At 54.6% G+C, this 19,797-nt stretch overlaps 1 protein-coding gene and 1 long non-coding RNA gene across 7 annotated transcripts in view; one reads left to right on the top strand and one right to left on the bottom strand.

The window, feature by feature from the left end:
* Window positions 1–19,797, bottom strand: part of LOC105095240 (protein HIRA) — a 55,825-nt gene that overhangs the window by 29,665 nt on the left and 6,363 nt on the right. For 2 of the 6 annotated variants that reach the window (XM_031443211.2, XM_031443212.2), the window contains exons 2-9: window positions 14,199–14,261; window positions 12,836–12,946; window positions 11,558–11,648; window positions 10,300–10,394; window positions 5,171–5,266; window positions 4,013–4,173; window positions 2,485–2,652; window positions 798–911 (exon numbers count right to left, since the gene is read on the bottom strand). In XM_031443211.2, the coding sequence (XP_031299071.2) occupies window positions 798–911; window positions 2,485–2,652; window positions 4,013–4,173; window positions 5,171–5,266; window positions 10,300–10,394; window positions 11,558–11,648; window positions 12,836–12,946; window positions 14,199–14,261 (899 nt within the window). Of the gene's footprint in view, window positions 1–797; window positions 912–2,484; window positions 2,653–4,012; window positions 4,174–5,170; window positions 5,267–7,730; window positions 7,878–10,054; window positions 10,124–10,299; window positions 10,395–11,557; window positions 11,649–12,643; window positions 12,804–12,835; window positions 12,947–14,198; window positions 14,262–19,797 lie in introns of those variants that run through there. The other 4 variants (XM_031443214.2, XM_031443213.2, XM_064480981.1 and 1 more) reach the window with 4 other exon arrangements.
* Window positions 6,833–10,059, top strand: LOC135319724 (uncharacterized). The gene is made up of 3 exons (XR_010378536.1): window positions 6,833–6,968; window positions 8,806–8,874; window positions 9,245–10,059. It is a non-coding gene; the product is annotated as an uncharacterized LOC135319724 (long non-coding RNA).

Raw genomic sequence — 19,797 nt, 5'->3', positions numbered from 1 at the left:
CCCTCAGAAGCCCAGAACCCCCGTGAACACCTGACATCAATCAGCGACATGTGGTCAAAGCACCAAGGATGGCCCAGGCCTGGAGGAGTCCAGGAGGAAGGTGCCTAGACTGCCGGTGACATGCCGGGCCCAGGGCCTAGAACGGGGCCACATGATTTCTCTGTGACAAACAACTGTCATGAATGCAGCTAGAGGATAACTTTCAAATCTACAACTTCAAACCCACTCTGCTTGAAGGGAATGAACAACAGGGAATAAACCATCATTAAAGAAAGCAGCATACACAAATTCCAGCCACGTTATACCAAGTGAGAGTGACCCAAGACGCAAAAAGTAACAATGCAACTCCACTCATGTGAAGTTCATAAATAGGTGCTGTCAAGGTGGCTGGGGCAGGGTCCTGTGGTGGGTAGGGGGCAGCTCCGGAGGAGCGCACACATCTGACGATGAAGGCACGGAGCTGTACACCTCAGGGGACATGCTACGTAGGTTACCTGCTGACACACAGGTTCTTTCAAAAGAAAGCTGACACAATGCGCTACCCATGGCCCTGACCACTGGAGGGGTCCCTGGGTCTGGACAACAGAGCTGTTCTGGCCGGGGGTCAGGGTGGCCCCTCCTGGCCTGCCCAGTCTTCAATGCTTCCCTCTGGGGTTACAGGAGGGCAGCACCAGGTGCAGGGCAGAAGCAGCCACTGATCACCATTCAAAGCAGGGTCTCTCCTCTCCCAAGGCTCCAGGTCCTGTCCCAAAAGAGCTGCGGAAGTGCTCGGAAGGGGACGCTCAGTGGGGCCTCACCCAGACAGACAGTGAGCGGTCCTTGCTGCCCACAGCACAGCAGCAGTACGGACAGCTGGGCTTTGCGGAGCTCCCGTTCTTCTGCTTCTTCTTGAAGATTTTTGGGTTGAATTTCTAAAACCAAATGACAAAAGTTAGTAACGAATGAAGTGTCAAGCAGGTACCCCACGCCAAATACGAGGCACCCTGCAGTCCCAGCCCACCAGGGAGCCCCGCCAGACACTGGTCAGCCCTGGACACCCGCTTGGTTAGGGCATCTTCACAACTACCTAGCGGGCGTTGTGCTGAGGGTGAAAAAGAGGCTTAAGAGGCCAGGAAACGTACACCAATGAGTCCCCAAGAGTAAGTGGTCAGGCCTGGATCAGAGGCCGGCTTGACCAGCTGTGCGGTCCCCCTGCAGCCAGGTCCACGCACGGGAACTGCTGACCCCGGCCTCTGAACCCTCCTGGTTCCATAGGACCAGCTCTAGGAGCCAGGCTTTATGATCACGGTCTCCTGACAGGAGAGACTGTCTCCGTCTGCCCCTCCCTGTTCACGGTCAAAAGTGTTAGCCCTGCAGGACCTCACTGAGTCAGGCTAAGGCCATGCCACGGGGCTACCCCCATGTAACCCAAGTGTCACTTCTGCGAAGGCTGGGAACATGTGCTGGGCTGAAAGGGGCAGGAGGAGCGGCAGATTCAGGCTGGGAATCCGCAGGCCAGAACGACAAGGAGGAGCCTGGTGCAGGTGGCCCAGAGGGATCTGATCCCAGTGAGCAGGCGGGAAGGGCCAGGGTTGCACGGGGCTGGGAGGACAGGAACCAGAGGCGTGCAAGGTCCTGGGGCTGTGAGGCTCACATGGGGCATGCAGAAACACTGTGCTGACCATGAAGCAGGGTTTCAATTGTTTTAGCAACAAGGTCCAGGGTTGCAACAAAATCCTCCCAAGTCCAACAGGAAAAGATTAAAGTAGCAATGTTGTATGAAATTTATATTTTAAGTCACAATAGCTGATGATATATGTTATCAGTACAGGTGATGGAAAGACAAGCCCATCTGGTGATGAAACCCTGAGATCAGGGTCCTGGGTGACCCTTCATCTGGGTCCACCTTGGCCGCCGATCCATTCACTTGTTCGGTCGCTCACAGCTGGGAAAGTCCTGGCTCTCGGGACATTTCCATCAGGGCCCCAAAGGCACGGGGGTGGGGGACACACGCACAATCCTGAACTTGGGGCTCTGCTCCCTCCATGTCAAGATCAGGCGCTGAGGGTGAGGGGTGAGCATCCAGTGAGCCCAGCATGGCCTGGGAGCTCCGCCGGAGCCTGGTGGGTGGGCACCTGTCAGGGCCACAGGCTCGCGCCCCCCTGAGCAGACCCGAATGTGGGGAAAGGCTGGCGCAGGCTGACGACACTCCCGATCAAAGTCCAATTTGGGATGTCCCTCATGGTCAGTAAACTATCAGCACGGTATTTATCATGTTCACCTGCCAACAGAACATGCAGATGTGCATCTTTTCCTGAAGAATTAGCTTTAAAATGCTGAAACATTAAGTAAAACACAGTAAGGATGCAACACGTGCTGCATCTGAGGGGCCACCACCTCAGCCCCACCTATGGCCCTGGCTCTGGGAGCACAGCACTGTCCTGACTGAGGGGCCACAGCAGGCGGGGCTGACAGTGCCTCCCTGAGGCCCAGCCACTCACTCACCACGACGGTCACAGCTTTCCGGTGCCCGACGAAGTCCATGTTGGTCTTCCAGCCCTCCCGCTCAATGATCTGGGCGGTGGGGCCGGAGTTGTTCATGGCGTGTGCAGATACCAGGTAATGCCCGTCAGGTGACCAGCTGAGCCGCAACACGTGGGTCGTCCCTCCACACTGAAAGAGATGTCTGTGCTTGAAAGGAGCTCAAGGCCAACTCCGTGGCAGGACTGGCCCCAAGAATCAGGCTGAACTCTGACCTACAAACGTACACTGGTGGCCTGTACCCCAGCTTCTGGCTGTACTCTGGCCTCTCTGGAAGATCTGCCAGAAAGGCCATCAGAGAGCTAGGAGGGGCAGCATTCCACCCCCTCGACATGGTGCCTGGGCCCTCAGGACGGCCACCACCTTGCACCATCAACAAGTGTGGCCAGGCTCTGAGCATGGCCCCTTCTTCTGCCCTGTGCCTGTTAACTCCATGCGAGGTCAGCACAGCCCTCACTGCAGTGGAGACAGAGCCTTGCTGACTGTCAGAAGCCTGGTCAGGAAACTGTCTGCGACACAGCCAGTGACCATGGGGCCGCATCTGCTCTCCCGAAGTCCACCAGCCAAGAAGGGGTTTGTAAATTTCATATAAACCATAAACGGCACAGCAGACAGTCAATGTTCCCCCGACCCGGGCAGAGGGCAGAGGGCAGAGGCAGGGGATCCTTTCATGTTATTCCTCCTGCAAAGTGAGATGATGGTGGCTAAAGCCACCCCTTGAAGCTCAGGGTCGGTGCAGGGCAGCCCTAGAGACTCAGGAGTTAAGATCTAGGTTGCACATCCCTAGAAGAAGGCCGGGCAAGGCAGGGGCCGAGTGCAGCGCCCCACAGGCCCATCCCAGAGACGCACAAGGCCCACGGTGAGCAGGACTAAGCCACCGTGCTCAGGTCCACCCTTCCTACAAAATCTCGTGCTCACATCTCGTCCTCTGAGGGGCCTTTCCTGAGAGACCATCCTCCCAGCCACTTCTGCACACTCTGGGTAACTCCATCCCAGTCCGCAAGAATCTGCGGTGCTCAGGATGGCCCCACGCAGAGGAGGTACTTACAGGATATCTACTGGATAACAGCGACCCTGAGCTATGATCCCACAGGCAATCAGAACTCAAGTCAGGGAAGAGACAGTAAGATACTATACAAGCCACCACAGTCCTACCTCCAGACATCCTGATAACCAGACTGCTAAGTCTGCCCAAGGAAGCTGGCCAGCCTGTGGAGCAGAGGGCAGCAAGCCCAGCCCAGAGTACTCGGGGAAGACGCAAGAGCCTCGTCCACCTGCAGTGCCCCTGCCCTGCGGGGCAGTGCGATGTAAACACTTCAGCTTTAAGACCTACAATCCTTTTCACTTCAAAGGTGAACATTTAACAGCTTGTGAGAAGCGAAAGGTTTCCATCACCTGACTCTTGGGGCCCCAGACTCTGCGCTCCCCCAAGGTCTGGACCCTGAGCAGCCCCCGCCCTGGCATGAGGAGGCCAGGAGGGTTGCCTTGTTACCTCGTCGAAAGGCTTGGTGATGCTGGTCTCCAGCTGCCAGTCCAATGTCCTCCACACCTTCAGGCTGCGGTCATCAGCTTGGGAGGCAATGTATTTACCGACAGGGTCCCAAGTCAACCCCTTCACCAAGCCAGAATGACCTCTCAGAGTAGCTAGAATTTCTGTGAGGAAAAAAATAAAAGGTTGGAAAGGCGTTACCAAAGGGAAAATGATGATTCTCTACAGAAACCTGGGCCGGGGAATGGCCAGTCCAGAGAAGGGACTTCGGCATGTCCCCGCCCCTGGGCACTGGCAGGAGCGCCCCCTAGTCTGACTCCCATCCAGGAGGCGGGCACCATAGACGTCCCTTCAGACACAGCTCACGCTTGTAGGCTGAGGCCTCATGTGCCCCCAGAGGGCGGACAACCAGGGCCGGGTTGGGGCTGGGCAGAGATGTGCCCATCTTGTCCGCAGCTGGCAGTCCCGCCGGGGCTCTCCTCTTCTGTGCAGGGCCCGTGCCCATCTGAGCACTGCTGATGGGAGCTCCCCAGCAGCTCCCCCGATAAGCAGCAGGCCTGATGGCTGGGGATGGGCCTATACTGAGTGAGTCCCCTGGTCCTCATCACTGAGATCGAAGGTGTGGGAGACAGGCAGGCTCAGCGCCGTGATCTGAATGCTACTCCAGCCTCTGTCCTGGGCTGAGCCCCCACAAGCAGTGGGCTTGCAGAGAAAGTGACTAGGGCCTAAGCCCCTGGGAACACACTCTAGACACCAACCAGGGACACAAGGCATCCCACTGGCTACGAACTGCAGTGCTATCCTGGTTATGCCATCTGCAGTGACTGAACACATCGATAGAAATATCAGTCTTTGTGAAACTGAAATTTGTTATCCTGTATCCACTCAAGGGCTGCACCGAGCCCAGGGGTGGGAGGGTGGGTGCCGGTGAGCCACACAGGGACTGGGCAGGAACCCCCTGCCCTGTGGCAGGTCCGTGCAGGCAGTCAGTTACTGTTTCCCTGTAACATCAACCTCTTTTTAAACCTTGAATGTAACTGATAAATTAGAACCAAGTGACTGTGAGACTCTGCTGCTACTGGCAGACAGAGGTGGAGCCCCCTTCACTCCAGACACCGCAGGCAGTGCTGCGGACAGGCCGCCAGTCAGAGGAGGCCAGACCTGGGAACTTGACAGCATTCCAGATGACGACGGTGTTGTCCACGCTGCACGAGGCCAGCCAGGCGTCATGGGGCGACCACGCTACATCCATCACGTCTGGAAGACAAGGGCTGGCAGTGAGTCTCTTATCGGGCCCACAGACTCAGGAAGGGGCCCTGGGGACCACCCTGTCCACCAGCGGGCTCAGCAGCTCGCGGCTTCTCACTCCTGAGGAGACCCAACCTGGGCCCATCCTCACTGGGCCAACCTGAGAAACTTCCCCCCAGGTTCTTCCTCTGGCCACAGAACCTACAGCACCCCGCAGCCTCCGCCCGCTGTGGGAGCCCACCCACACCCACCGGGTCTTCAGCCCTGAACCGCTAAGCTGGCTTCTCCGCTCCCAACCGGGATGTCCCCAGGGGGCGTCAGGCACCTGGCAGGACACCTGGCACACGTCAGAGCTCAGCAGCCCGGCCTGCTTCAAGAGGGACCCGCCCCCCTGTGGCCCAGTCCCCGAGACTCCATCCCTGTGGCCCCCCACACGACTCATTGCGCTCCTGTCTGACTCGCTTTTAAGTCTGCAAAACATGGAACAGAAACCACCAGCCCCTAAGGGTTACCCTGAGGATGAGACAAAGACACGGCAATACACAGCAGGGCGGTGACACAGGCCAGCTGTGCCCACCTCGCCGGGCGCGGGGGATGGCGGGGTGGTGAGGGAATGCCCAGCAGTGAGTCAGGAGCTGGCTAGTCCTTCTCTCAGAGGACTTTACATCTTCGGAGGCAGCCTGGCGACAGCCCGTCACGCAGGCTCTGACTGCGCACCATGTCCAGGGATCATGGCCCGCCTCCACACCTGGCCTGGCTCTGCAGAGGGCTGGGCCTGGGGCCTTAGACTAGGAGCGCACCCTGGAGTCCTCTCTGAGGCCAATCACCCACAGCAGGAATCGGGGTGGAGCACTGGATCAGCTTCTGGCTCCTGAGTCTAGCTCCTCTCAATGCCACAGATGGCTTCACCAAGACCCTGTGACCTCCCGCTGTCATCAGCAGAACGTCCGTTTCAAACCTCCCTTATTAGCTGGAGGATTCTGATTTCCCCTTCTCACTTATTAAGCACACTTTTATATTTTAAATTTTACTTTAACTTGCAGCAGAAGTGCAGACTTTTCACTTCTGTGTCTGAGGTCGTCTCTGTGGACAACCCCTGCTCCTACCCTCCGCTGGGAGGTCTTCTGTGCCAGCGGCTCTGACGCAAATGCAGCGTCCACAAAGGGAGGCCTGAGAGCTGGGAGGGCAGATGCGCACCCCGCGGCATCTCCCTGCGGTCCTGCTCTGCGGTGCCTCCAGAAAGGAAGGCCTCCGGGTGAGACTTAGAACGCTTCTCTAATGTCTAGAGTCCACTGTGCTGTCTTCAGCTGAGGCTCGAGGTCACTGTCTTCTCACACACACCAAGAGATGCTTGCTACCTCACGCGGGGAGCGACCCTCTCCCGACATCACCGACCATCAGTGTGGCCTTCACGACACGCCAGGTGCTCAGGTGCACTGAAGCCTACTTCAATGTGGTTGCCTCTGCCCAGCACTGAAGTTCTTCCAGGTCCCTGCTCATTCTTCCAGACGCCCTCTGGAGTCGTGCTGAGTCATGCGGCAGACCCACTCACGTGACACGACTTCCTCCTGAACCCCAGGTTTGGAGCGTCTGTCTTCAGACCACCCCAGCCCTCTTCTCACCATGGCTCTGCACACACCTGGACCCTCCCTGCACTCAATTTACGTTTCTGGTCACTGACGTTCCTGCCAACTCTCCACTACCATTCTGGGTGAGTCCAAGCAGATGGCCTTCTAACACCCTGACCTCCTCCACCAGCTCCCGTGACCTTGGCTTCCATGGCCTCGGCTACTCGTTCCCCCGGTCATGCCCAGAGACCATCCCTGAAAGGTCACCGTGACCCGGCCTGGCCTCATTTCCGCGTCCCACACCCCCCACCAGCTCGGTGGCTCTGGCCCACTCTCTGACAGGTCTTCTGGGTGCAGCAGCCTCTCCACTGATGACGCCGCTTGGGGCTGGGCGTCCACCACCCACTGTGGGCCTCCCCGTCACCCTCCTGTCCTCACAGGACCCTGACAAGACCAGCTGCCTCCGCCTAGCCCCACCTCACCTGGTCTCCCCTGGCCCCTCCACACAGGCCTTCACCTGATAGCACGGGCATGAGCTACATCTGCTGGGGCTGCTGGCGGCCATCAAGCCCAGTGCTCAGTCCTGGCCTCAAAGCAACAAATACCTGCAGTTTGCTCTCTTCTGACCCGGGGTCCACCCTAGGCCTCTGCTCCCACCCACACTTCTCCCCTGACTCAGCGCCCACATACCCAAATGCCCAGCTGCTGGCCCACTCACCCAGCAGCCCCTCCGTGAGGCCACACCCCGCCTCGCAGGACGGCACCCACACCCCTTCCACCGCTAAGGCCACAGTCCGGAGTCGTCCCTCAACCCACCAAGCACGCGTGTACACCCCAGGGCTGTTACCCTGGTTGCTCCCTCCGCCTGGAAAACTCTCTGGATGCCCACACAGGTGTCCCCTCACCTTCGTGTGGTCTCCCCTAGGAAGCCACCTTCTCAGTGAGACCCTCCTTGGAATCTGAGTAAAACTGCACTTATCTTCCAGGGTCTTTCGTGGCTTGTTGACTGTCTCTCTCACAAGAATGTGAACTCCCTGGGGGTGGAACAGCACCTGGAATATACCAGGCACTCAATAATTATTTGTTAAATGAATAATAAATATTACTTCGGGAAAAAATAACATCTTTATTTAAAAGTATTTAGTCTTTCCACTGATGAAGTGGTCATTTCATTTCTCAAAAAAGATTTGCGGCTTAAGTCTCAGACCTCTCACACATTTCTTGGGAAAATTATTCCTGAGTATTTACGATTTTTGATCCTACTGTGTGAGGAGTCTCTTTTTATCGTCAGCTACTCCATCCAACTGGCTGTTACTAGTGAAAGACAATTAAAAATCTCCTTAGATGAGGCCAGTTCCATGACTCATCTTTATGAGCCCGAAGTGCTTTTCGATGGTTTCTAAGCTGTAAGGGCTTCACTCCTCGGGCTTCCCTGATGTGCAACGCCACCATCCTCACAGCAGCTCACGGTGGGGTTATTCTGTAGTCTGTCTCCTTCTTCCGGTTCTGTTTAGCTGGACTGCAGAACTTCCCGAGTAACACACGGAGTGCTAGCGCCCACACCTGGCTCTGCTCTGTGTCAGTGGGAACAGGCCATGGGCTGTAACACTTGCCCCAGGCTGACTCTTATGACGTGAAGGAACCAGCTTTCTACAGCCATTTTTAAAAAGCATTTGTATTGGGAATTGATGCTGAATGATCTAATACTCCTTTCAGAACACCTCCCAGGATAACTCTGGCGTCTCTCACTTAACCTCCTGGTGTGTTAAGACAGTTAAAAGAGAACTTTACACAGAATTCTCCCATTGTAAATCACATTCAGTGACTGCTTTCAAATGCTCCTAAATTCACAAGTATTCTGTTTGTGATTTCTCTAGCTTTATTCATATTTGTCTATGCTTTTGTCTCACTATTGTTTATTAGGTTTTGGAAATGCAGGGTAATAGCTTCCTTTGAAGAATAAATATTTCTATGTTCCAGGACAGTTTTTCTTAATTGTTTGAAACAACACATCGACAAATAACTCAGGATCAGGAGCCATTTCTGAAGGTAACTTCCAGCTTCTTCAATAGTTTCTACTTTGTTCAGATTTTCCTAACCCTACTGTATCCATTTTGAAAACAAGTATTTTTTAGAAAACTCCATTCCTCTTAGTATTTTGTTTGGTTTTTCAGTCCAATACTATAAACATCACATTGTGCTCTCTTTGTTGTCTTTTTTCCCTGTGGGTTAAGTATTTTTTAAGACCTTTTATTTCTAATTTTTTCTATGGGTTTTTTCCCCATCCCGATTAAATGTGCGAAGTATATGTTTTTCACACTTAACTTTCAAAGACCAATGCTTTCTATTCATGTATTTCTGCTTTTTCACTGATTTTTTTTTTTCCTTCTTAAATCGTTCTGCCCACACCTGCTACCAGGACCACCTGCTACCAGGACCACGCAAAGGAGTGACAGGTACCTGCTGAAGGTGGGCAGCCCCACCGCCTTGGAGAGGAGCCCGGGGGTAGCTCAGGAGAGGTTCGAGGTCATGGCTCAGCCAGGGTCTCAGGTGAGAGGCCCTAGGAGCATCCTCACGGGAGCCCCGCCCTACGCTTGGATGACCTCACAGACCCTTGTCCGCACTCCAGGGAGGCTCACCTAGGACCCCACTATGAGCCCTGTGGGCAGGTAAGGGTAAGCCACATGTCTGTACCACCAGCTCTGCAGGGTGGCACCCGCTCTGCCCTACGAAGCCCCAGTCTCCCGCCCCAGCTGTCAAAGGCCCGGCTTGGGCCCTTGCAGCTTTCGTCCGAACCACTGAAACTGCTTCCCCTGCTGCACTGCCAGCAGATGCCCCGCTTCCACCTCCTGCCTCTTCCCAGATGAAGAACACCCTCGTGAACCAGCAGCTCAAGCCTTCCCCACCCTGGCCCCATGTTCGCTGTCTTGCACGTCACATGGCAAGACCCAGCAGTGTTGATGCCGCCAACCTGCTCTGACACCAAGCCTCTCCGGCCTCCGCTGCCCTGCCTGGCAAACCCTTCTGGCCACTCCTGGCTGGACCGTGGTCTTTCTGAGGCAGCCCTGGCATCTAACTGAGCGCTATCAGCTTCAGTCCTGTCTGAACAACTGTCTCCTTCCACACCAAATCTACTTCAAACACTCTGCATACACATGAAAAGTCAGGTAAAAAGCCTTCTGGTGGCCCCAGTGTGCGGGTTTCTGTGGAATAAATAAAGTGCGCTTACGGACTGAGTGATCCACTGATGGAGGTAGTGACTCAGTTCACCAGGATAAACAGCGGAACGTGGGGAGTTCTACATTAAAGATACAAACATACACCCCATGAAGGCAGGAGTGGGGACGGTGACTACACAGACTTCGAGGGATGGCAAGGTCTGACCGATGGTGATGGGGAGGGTGGCCCAAACTCAGGGCTGTTCTCAGGACCCAGGCAGCCCTGGGGCCGCCCACCCCTGGACCGCCCACTCACCCCCTGAGTGGCTCCGCAGGATGGACACACATCGCCACTGCTCCACGTTGGCCAGCTCGCCGCTGGAGCCGAGCACGGTGCTGGGCCCGATGTACCTGCGTGAAAGGGGGGTCAGGAGGGCGCCCCAGAACCCCAGCACCACACAGCAGACAGACAGACAGACCGTGATTGCGGGGTGCCCCGCTGGAGAACAGGGCTGACTAGGCAAGGGACGGTCTGTGCCCAGGGGGAACACCGCACAGCTGCCACGCAGGACCCACCCTAGGGTATAACTAGTGACAGCAGCAGCCTGCAGGCCGTCGTAGAGACCAGGAGACCACACGCACCATCCTCACATGGAAGGTGGACCAGAAGGACACACAGGAAAAATTCCAACATATTAACCGTGGCTTTTCTTAGGTGGTGGGATTGTGGTGCTTTTCTTTAACATTTGTTCAGATTTCCGAATTGTGTACTAAATGTGCTGTTCATGTTGGCTAAGCAACAGCTTCAGGAGCAACTTTCCAGCCCTCCTGTAATGACCTGAACACCTCTGCCATCAGAGCTGAGGCACAGAAGTGCTCAGCCAGGGGCGTGGCTTCTGCCCCACAAGCAGTCCTGGGTCCCGCAGGTGTGGCATCAATGAGCCTCTTCACTCCTGTAAGGCCTCCTGAGCCCTCGGGAAGAGCTCACAGGAGCAGCTGGCTGGGCCGAAGGAGACAGCCTTTCCTTTCCAAGCCATGGCCAGAGGCCACTCCAGCTGAGCAGGAGGGGAGGGTCTGGTCCCCAGTCTGCGTGGCCCCGGCATCCCAGGACCCAGCCTGAGGGACTCGGCCTAGGTTCACAGAACAGTCTCCAGGAGGTGTGAGTGCATCGTGGGTGCAGAGCAAGGGTTTTTAGGGACAGCGGGGACTCCCCAGGACCCCAGGAAAGGCTGCCAGAGAAAGGGGAACAGCCACAAGGGTGGCCCACACTCCCGCCTAGGATTCCGTCAGAGCACCCTGACTTCACCATCTGTGTTGGGGGCTTCATCTGAAGGACAGAACAAGGGAGCCACCGACGTCAGCCCTGGTAGGGATTAATCCTCCCTTTCGAGCAGAAGCCCTGCAGCCCCAAAAGGGGCACTGAGCAGGTCCCCAGGCAGCTGGGGGTGCCTGCCTTCCTGCTCAGGCCCCAGTTGAGCCCTGGGGACTGGTGCCAGTAGGAGGAAAGTGCTGTGATGGAGACCAGCAAAGAAGTTTCTAAAAGTAAAACGAGAAGAAAGGAAAATGATGCTTACGTAGCCCGCTTCCACACCATAATCAGTTTGTCATCTCCCCCAGAAGCTAAATACATCCCACTGTTTGACCACCGCACACAGTTCACACATGCTGGGAAGAAAAAAAAAATAGGTGATGAAAATCCAGTAGTCATGCCCGTCTGCTCTGTGCAGTCTGGCAAGATGCAGAGGGTTCACAAAACCTAACCCGCCTCATCTCCTCCAGGCACCTTGTGGTGTGAGGGCCCCCGAAGAACCACCCCGTTCAAGCACTGACCTACTCGTGCTGCAAGAACGAGCCAGAGCAAGGTCTGGAGGGGAAGCTATATAACATAGCTTCTGAGAAGTGGCAGCGCTGATCAGTCGGCAGAGGGAGGCTCATTTCCAGGGAAACTGATAAATAACTAAATCTCATCATTTCAAAAGGGCAGCCTAATGATGACAGTAGATCTTTCCAAGTAGAGAGAATTCTTGAAATGAGAGCATTTGCTAAAAACGTCTAGGTGCCTTTTCCAGAACTTTCAGGGGAGTGGCTTGGTAGAGCATAAAACTCTGACTCCAAGCCACCTATCAGCTCTTTTAAATCCAGATCTCCCAAACTTGTCAGCACTGCAGGTAGACCGGTCCTGCACTTATAAACTGAGAGCAGCAGAACCCCTCTGGTCCTGGTGGTTCAGGGCCTTGGGAAGCCCCGTGACAGGAGGGACGTTACAAGGTGTGGTCCACACGTGGCCTGTGAGTGACTTGCGCTCCGGCCAGAGGACACCGAGGCCGGGAGAGCAGGAGGGTGCAGTGCAAAGGAAGGGGACACAATGGCTAGGGAGCATCTCAGGGAGGCGGTGAGGTGGGAACCAGAGCCAGGTACAGCTACCCTGAGGTGCAGGGGCTGGAGACCCAGGCATGAACACAGGACAGGAAACCACAACACTGTCCAAAGGCCACAGGTGCCAGCTGGGGCCCGGGAGCCACATGGTGGCCTTCTGAGACTGGTGGTGAGCTGTCTCTTGGGCACCCTTCCCCAGATCCCTACTGCTTCCAGGTCACTGGCCCCAAAGCCCCATGGAATCAGGCAGTAACGACTCATGAGCAGGAAATCACCAGAGGTACCTGCAGACTGTCCAAAGGTGGCTCTGTGGGCGGGCCGAGTCTTCTGCAGAATAACTCACCCCGGCGTGCAGCAGCGTCTGTGCCTTCAGACGGCAGGCCGAGGGGGCTGCCGCCGCGCTAGTCACAGACACGCGTGCTAGCCTTGGGCACTGTGCCGACACGCAAAGCCTGCAAAGGGCCACCCTGTAATACCTAAGTGATTGTCCATCTGGCAAAGCATCTTGGGGACATTTTCATCCTTCTCGTCATCCTCCTGGAGGACTGGAGACATATTCCAGATCACAACCTTCCCAGAATCCTGTCCTGGAACGAAGGAGCAGAAACAACCTAATGTGTAAGGAGTGCCAGCAGGAGCCTGCGACTGTCTTCACTCAGCTGTCCCAAGTCAGGGGTGACCAGATCAGAGGAACCAGAATTGCTCACGGACGTCACAGGCACAAGTAAGGGGAAATGCGTGCCAGGGATCAGAAACGGCAGACTCGGAAGGAGGCTGAGGACAGCCTGACTCTAAAGGAACAACCCTGGACTCAACTCCAGCCTGGCCTCTAACACGGATCCACCAGGGGCCCCATGAAGGTCCTCACCCCCACCCAGGACACAGACCCTCATCTCTAATGCAAAGAGGCTGGAAAAGCCGACGTCCCGGAGTGCCCCCTGCTCTGCGCTCGGGCAGCCCAGCTGCTCCTCCCACAGCTGCCCGGATATTTTGAGAACCAAGTCTGAAATGGGCCCTCACACAAGAGAGGGGACAGATCATGACCTCATCGGCCCTTTGCAGTCACCTATAGATGGGACGTCAACTAAGAGGGCACTCAGGGTTCCTGGGGTCATAAGGCGATGTACACTCTGCTTTGCCTTTCCGTAATGGCTTCTCTTTCTGACTTCCGTTACAACTGACAAAAGGGCGGCCCTCACCTAACTTTGTGTCATCAATGGCAGGACCTGAAAATGCCTGGAAATGGATGCGTCAAAATCTCCATTAAGCACGCCTGAAACTGCTACCTGGCCCGCTCAGCACACTTTCTGGGCGGCTCTCCTGGGCCTTCCTACACCGAGTAGGTGGGAGGTGCAGCTCCTCTGGCAGACAAGGAGAAAACCCCGGCCCCCCAGCCAGGCCCAGAGCTCCTGGGTAACGCAGTGGAACTCCAGTCGAGCTTCTCTGAGCCCAGAAAATGGGCCTAATAACTACATAACTGACTTCATTATTCAACCACCTCCTCCCTTCTGGGGTGAGAAAATGCCGCTGGAGCTCCGACAAGGGACCCAGAGCCCCTGCCTCCGGGGCCGGGCCACTCTCCATGCTCAATCAGGCTGGGCCCAGGATGCAGACTGATTTCAGTATTAACCTGATCAATAGGAGTCAGGAAGATAAACCTGCCACCAAAATATTTACAGAGCACACTGGGGCCAAAAACGGGCTTTGAGGTGGCCTGTTCAGATGTAAACTGTCACGTCCGTTCTGAAGATCAGCACATCCTCTCTCCAGCTCGTGGGGCACCAGGGGCAGTAGGGCACGGCAGCGGGCAGGAGCCCCTCTAGTGCTCTGTCAACATACCTTGTCCTCCAGTTGCGAACTTGGTTCCGTCAGGGTGAATATCAACTGAAAAAATTGGCTTGCCTGGAACAAAGAAAAAAGAAATATAACATCTACCTTGCTTTTATTCACTGGAGAATACACACAGACTCAGCCATTTAAAATACTGGTCATTCAAACAATATCTTGAACAACTGCTCCTAGGAAGAAAAATAGGCCACTGGTAAATGACCTGTGAGTAAAGGGAGTGATTTAACTTTCAGTTAAAGTATAATCTGCTAAGACTCTCCAAGCGACTTCAAATAGCTGCAAGTCAGAAAGTGGGACAAAGCATCGGTCACTAGAATGACCAAGCCTGCAGACCCAGGCACTCAGAGACAGGCCCCCGGGACAAGAGCCCGCCCCTCCCGGGGTGCACACTTGTAAAGGCCACGAGCTCTTCGTGCCAACAGCCACACAACTGTGTGGCTCACACAGTGGTGCCATCCTCCCTCCCACAGGTCTGCACTTGGCCGGCAGACCGGACACAGGGAACCGGCCCTAGCTTTCCCACCTGGCCCTCTGGCAGCTGGGCAGGACTAGTGGCAGCAAAGCAAGGCCCACTTCCCTCACCACGCTCCAGCTCCCTGGAGCCCTCCCGCGCATCTGCGTGGTGGCAAAGTCCATGGAGAGCCGGCCTTCTTGATGTAACCCTGCAGTAAGGGCTGGCATGAATGTCAGGACCAGGGGACGTGCATTCTCGCCCATGCTGGTCATCACGAGGTTGCAGGGGAAGCAGCTATGCATGGCCACCAGAGAACAGGCGCACCAAGTGTGAAGGCCTTCCTGTCTCGGGGAGTAAGGAGCAGTGCAAGGCAAGGCTGGGGATCACACCCCGCGTTGTTCTGCTCCAGAACTTACTGAGTTCCAACAACACAGCTACGCAATAGGCCCTGGTCACGCTGGCGGCTCTGGCCTGGTCCCTGAGCCAGAGCTCCAGAGCGACAGCTCTCATTCGGCCAGGTGGCAGCTGACTGGACCTGGGGCACACGTGGTGTGCTCAAAGTGGTTCCATGCTGGGAAATACAGCCCGGCTGCCCTGGGCACTGGTTCTAAGGGCTCACGAGACGGGCCCTGACACAGCCTGCACTTGCATGGTCTGAGCAGCCAGACCAGCAGCAGAAAGCGGTCAAAGGCCCGAGGAGAGCCCGCCTGCCAGATGGTGCAGACCCCAGTAGTCCCACATTAACCTTCAGGAGAAGGGCCTGTCTGTTGGCTACCGGAGGGCCGCGCAGAGTGCACGGGGAAGGGACTGGAGGCGCCATCACTCAGGCTGGCAGGGCCACACACTCCTGGGCCAGGGTCTGCCAGCTGCCACTGAGAACGTGCCACCCTCCCCAGAGGCTGACGGCTAGAGGAAGCAGTTGTGAGAAGGAGGTGGCTGCCTCTCTGGGCCATGAGGACCGCACCTCAGGAAGGGCTAGAGAGACAGGAGGGTTGGGGCTGCGGGACCGCAAGACCACAGCGCCAAGACCCAACCAGGGTCCTGCCGGACACCAGAACGACCAGCTGGCACCCCCTTAGGAAAGTCAGAAGAGCAGATACCTCAAGGGTGGTGAGGAGGGCAGTGGGGGAGCCTGGAGGTTTTAGCTAACAGAAGCAACAGAAGCAGTGTGGCGGCACTTGTGGCCTTAAGGGAGGCCCAGCAGCCCAGCACCTGCGCTCTGGAGAGAGCCAGCTGCTATGCAGGGACCGGCCACCCTGAGACCACTGTGCTGAGGGAGGCCCTAGCTGTCCACACAGAGAGGACCGAAGAACCCGGTCCCCCGTGAGAACTAAGGCCCGGGACACAGGACCCCAGGCTTCTAGCCCCAGGCTGCCTGACCCCCACAGGTTCCGTGAGGAGCCTTGCCCATGTGCAGAATCACAAGCAACGAAACCGGGGTTTTAAGCTGGCAGGTCTGTTATACAGGAGATAACCCAATATGCCAATTCAGTCACTTTTCTGCTTAAGCCAACCTGCGCTGGGGATTTCTCATTTTAACCAAAAAAGTTCAGCTGAGCCAGCATCGGTCTTTGTAAGGCATCAGCAAGGACCACCCCTGGGCCCTTGGAGCGCCTTTCAGCTCCTGAAGTCTGTGAGCTGCAGGTTGTTTCCTCGAGGAGAACTTACCTACCAGTCAGCCCGACCCTCGAGAGTACACAGAGCCTGGGGGGCCGAGGGGGGCTCCGCTGCCCGGGTCCTTCCCACCACACCCACTCTGACAAAAAAGAGAATTACCTATGACCCAGCAGTTCCACTTTTGGTTTATACGCAGAAGAACTGAAATCAGAGTCTCAAAGAATATTTGTACATCTACCTTCATAGCAGTATTAGTCACAGTAGCTAAGAGGTGGAAGCAACCCAAGTTGTCTATTGATGGATGAATGGGTAAGTAAAATGGGGTCCAACCACATGATGGAATATTACTCAACAATGAAAAGGAAATTCTGACACAAGATACAATATACATGAACCTTGAAGACATGTTAGTTTACATAAGCCACTCACAAGCACAGATACTACATGATTCCACTTACATGAAGTTCCTACAGTTTCAAGTTCACAGAGACAGAAAGTAGAAGGGGGTTTGCCAGGGGCTGGGGGCGGGGTGGGGAGTTGTTGCTTCAAGGGCACAGAGTTTCAGTTTAGTGAGATGAAAGGTTCTGGGGACCCGTCGTGCAACATGAATGTATGGAACACTACTGAATTACAGGTTAAAAGATGGTTAAGATGGTAAGTTTTATGTTTATTTTGTGACTACTTAAAAAAATGCTAACCAAAATCAAACCAAACCAAACCAATATGTATATAAGCTGGAGGGGCCTGGCAGGGAGGTGGGTGTGGCTGTAAAAAATGTGGAACTAATTGGTCTTGACTGTGGCGCATCCACAAACCTACACACAGTGAAAACGAGCGCAGGACTTGCTTATCGGCCATGTCCACACAGATGAGCGCCACAAATAAATGTGGGAAAATCAGCGTAAGATACTGGAGTCTGCCAGTGTTCATGTGACATTACACTGCAGTTGGGCAAAATGTGACCACCAGGAGAAACTGGGCAAAACATACAGAGACTCTCTCTGTGAGGGACAAACACATACACAGTCTGTTTTCTAAAAGCTGTGTATATGCATGTGTATAACACAAAAGTAATTAACACAGCTAAATATCAAAACACCAGTGGCTGTCATAACAAAACCGATCCTTTTCTTGTGCAGGATGGGCTATAACGAGAACCTCCTGGGGAGCCTCCTGCCCCACTGCTCTCGGGGGCAGGTACCTATCCAGCTGCCACTGGCCTCTCATCCTTAACTTTACCACAACATAACTGCTGGTCTTTCCGGCCCAAACCTGCCCACCTCGGACAGGAGAACAACAAGCCCTCACAACGGCTTGCACAACTTGCTGCAACTTCCCTGGCCTCATCTGCTGGCCCCTGGCCCCTCTCTGCTCTCAGATGGCATGGGGTGCTACCATGCAGCACCCAACCCAGCCTGGTCCTCTCTCTGAGGCCCACCCTAACCTCCCTCCCTGAAAGCACTCCCTCCCCAGCCCCTGGAGCAACCTCTTGCACACGTATAGTTTCCTCCACTGGACGTCTGTCCACTCCACCCACCGGAAGGTCTGCGCCAAGAGCTTAGTGATGTGGTCTGTTTCAGCCATGGCCCGGTCCCCAGGACCTAGTGGCTGGGCACACAGTTGGCGCTCAGTAAACACCTGCTGTTGTTCATGGCTGAGAAGGCCCAGAGCAAAGATCCCAAATGCTAACACTCCTCAGTATCACTGGCACCCTGATATCTGGAAGGCAGGCTCCTGCTCTCCCAAGGAGGGGACTCAGGCTAGTAGCCACCCGCGGTGGGGGAGGGGGCATGCACAGCCTCAGCCACAGAGCATCTGTGGCTGTCATCTCTCCCGCTATCAACCACAATGACCTCTCCAGTCCCCTCAAGTCAGCGCGACCACAGGGACACGTCAGGGTGCCAGGTGCCTGAGAGAGCACACAGCACAGGAAGGAAGCTGTAGCAACCCCGCGACCGTTTTCTGTTGTTTTTGCCACGAATTAGAGTTGAAGAAAGTGACAGGTACATCGTGTGCAAACCTTACTCACTCCTGCAGCTTCTGCCAACATATAATCAAGAAAGTTCTGGTCTTTCTTCATACTCTTTTCTCCTCTAATTTTACAGAACAGAGATATTCCCTGAAAATTATCTGCAGGATGAAGTTCCATAAATACAGTCATCTCTCCCACCTGGTTCCATTAGAAAGTTAAGAGCGACTGAAACAACACCCCTCCCCATAGGGGGAAAATCTGTTAGCTTAACAGCCACACAGTGAAGAAAATGCTACAGTTAATATTGTATCATATATTTGACAGTTGCTAAGAGAGTAAATCTTAAAAGTTCTCATCAAGAAAAAATAATCCTGTAACTATGTGAGGTGACAGATGTTAAGTAGACTCACAGTGATCACTTTGCAACATATACAAATATCGAATCATTACGTTGTACACCTGAAACTAATACAATGTTGTATATCAATTTAAAAAAAGAAAAATAGATCTACAATATTATTTATATGGAAGATGCAGTGGAAACACTTTAGCTGTCTGAAGGGAGGCTATTCAAAAAAAAAAAAAACCCCACTGGATTTGCAATGATATTGGGCATTGGGCTAAGACCTTAAGCAATTCAGGTATTTTTATAATCTGGTATACATAATAAATAGCACCAAATCACCCTCTTATATTTTCCAAATGGTCTGAGAGACCACATAAAAAAGTTTTAACAATGTATTCTCCTTTTTGCATTTTCTCATTTTTCCTACACTGAACAGGTATTACTTTTATTAAAAAATTATTTTACATTTTCCGAATGACAAGTATCAAACCACAAAGTGCTTCATTATCCAGATCCGCACACAACATTAAGGCATCCTAGTAAAATCAGATTTGGCAACTGTCACAGCCAAAAAGAGAAGGAGCCACCCTGTTCCTCAACAGCAGTCTGAGTCCAGGATGGAGACCAAGTCCGAGAAGGAGCCCTAGCCTGGAGCCTGAGCGTCTGACGGGGCAGGACCCGGGCGGGCAGTCTGGGAAGGCCCTGTGCGGCCTGCTCCCTCCCTCCCTAGCTGCCCCTTTCCCAGTCTCACTGATTCCATGGGGTCCCCTTTGCCCCCTTACCTCACACCCCACATTTGACCTGGTGACTCCACATTCACTGGAACTTTCTGGGGAGGAGGAAATGTTCCAAATCTGATGGGGGAACACGTGTTTGTGAAAACACATCACACAGTAGGCTTAATGCCTGTGCATTTCACTATGTAAATTACATATACAAACATGCGTGTAATGCTCACAATGCTCATGACACACTGAGTCTAGCCCTCTCTCAGCCGCCAACACCACCCGGTCACCCTGCCCAGACCAGGGCTGCAGCCTTGTGGCAGGTTCCCCCTTGCCCCCTTGCCCGCTGAGTCCCAGCACAGAAAGACCTCTAAGACCCTCCTCAGGCCGCCTTCCTCCTCTGTGCCCATCATGCTGAGAACCAGTGCCCACGGGTCCTGGGTACTGGCAGTTCCAGCTCCGTCACCATCCCCACT

The sequence above is a fragment of the Camelus dromedarius genome, chromosome 31 (genome assembly GCF_036321535.1).
Source record: "Camelus dromedarius isolate mCamDro1 chromosome 31, mCamDro1.pat, whole genome shotgun sequence".
In the NCBI taxonomy this organism is placed as follows: domain Eukaryota; kingdom Metazoa; phylum Chordata; class Mammalia; order Artiodactyla; family Camelidae; genus Camelus; species Camelus dromedarius.
The sequence above is the reverse complement of the archived record's forward strand: the minus strand, read 5'-3'. Positions and strand labels throughout refer to the sequence as shown.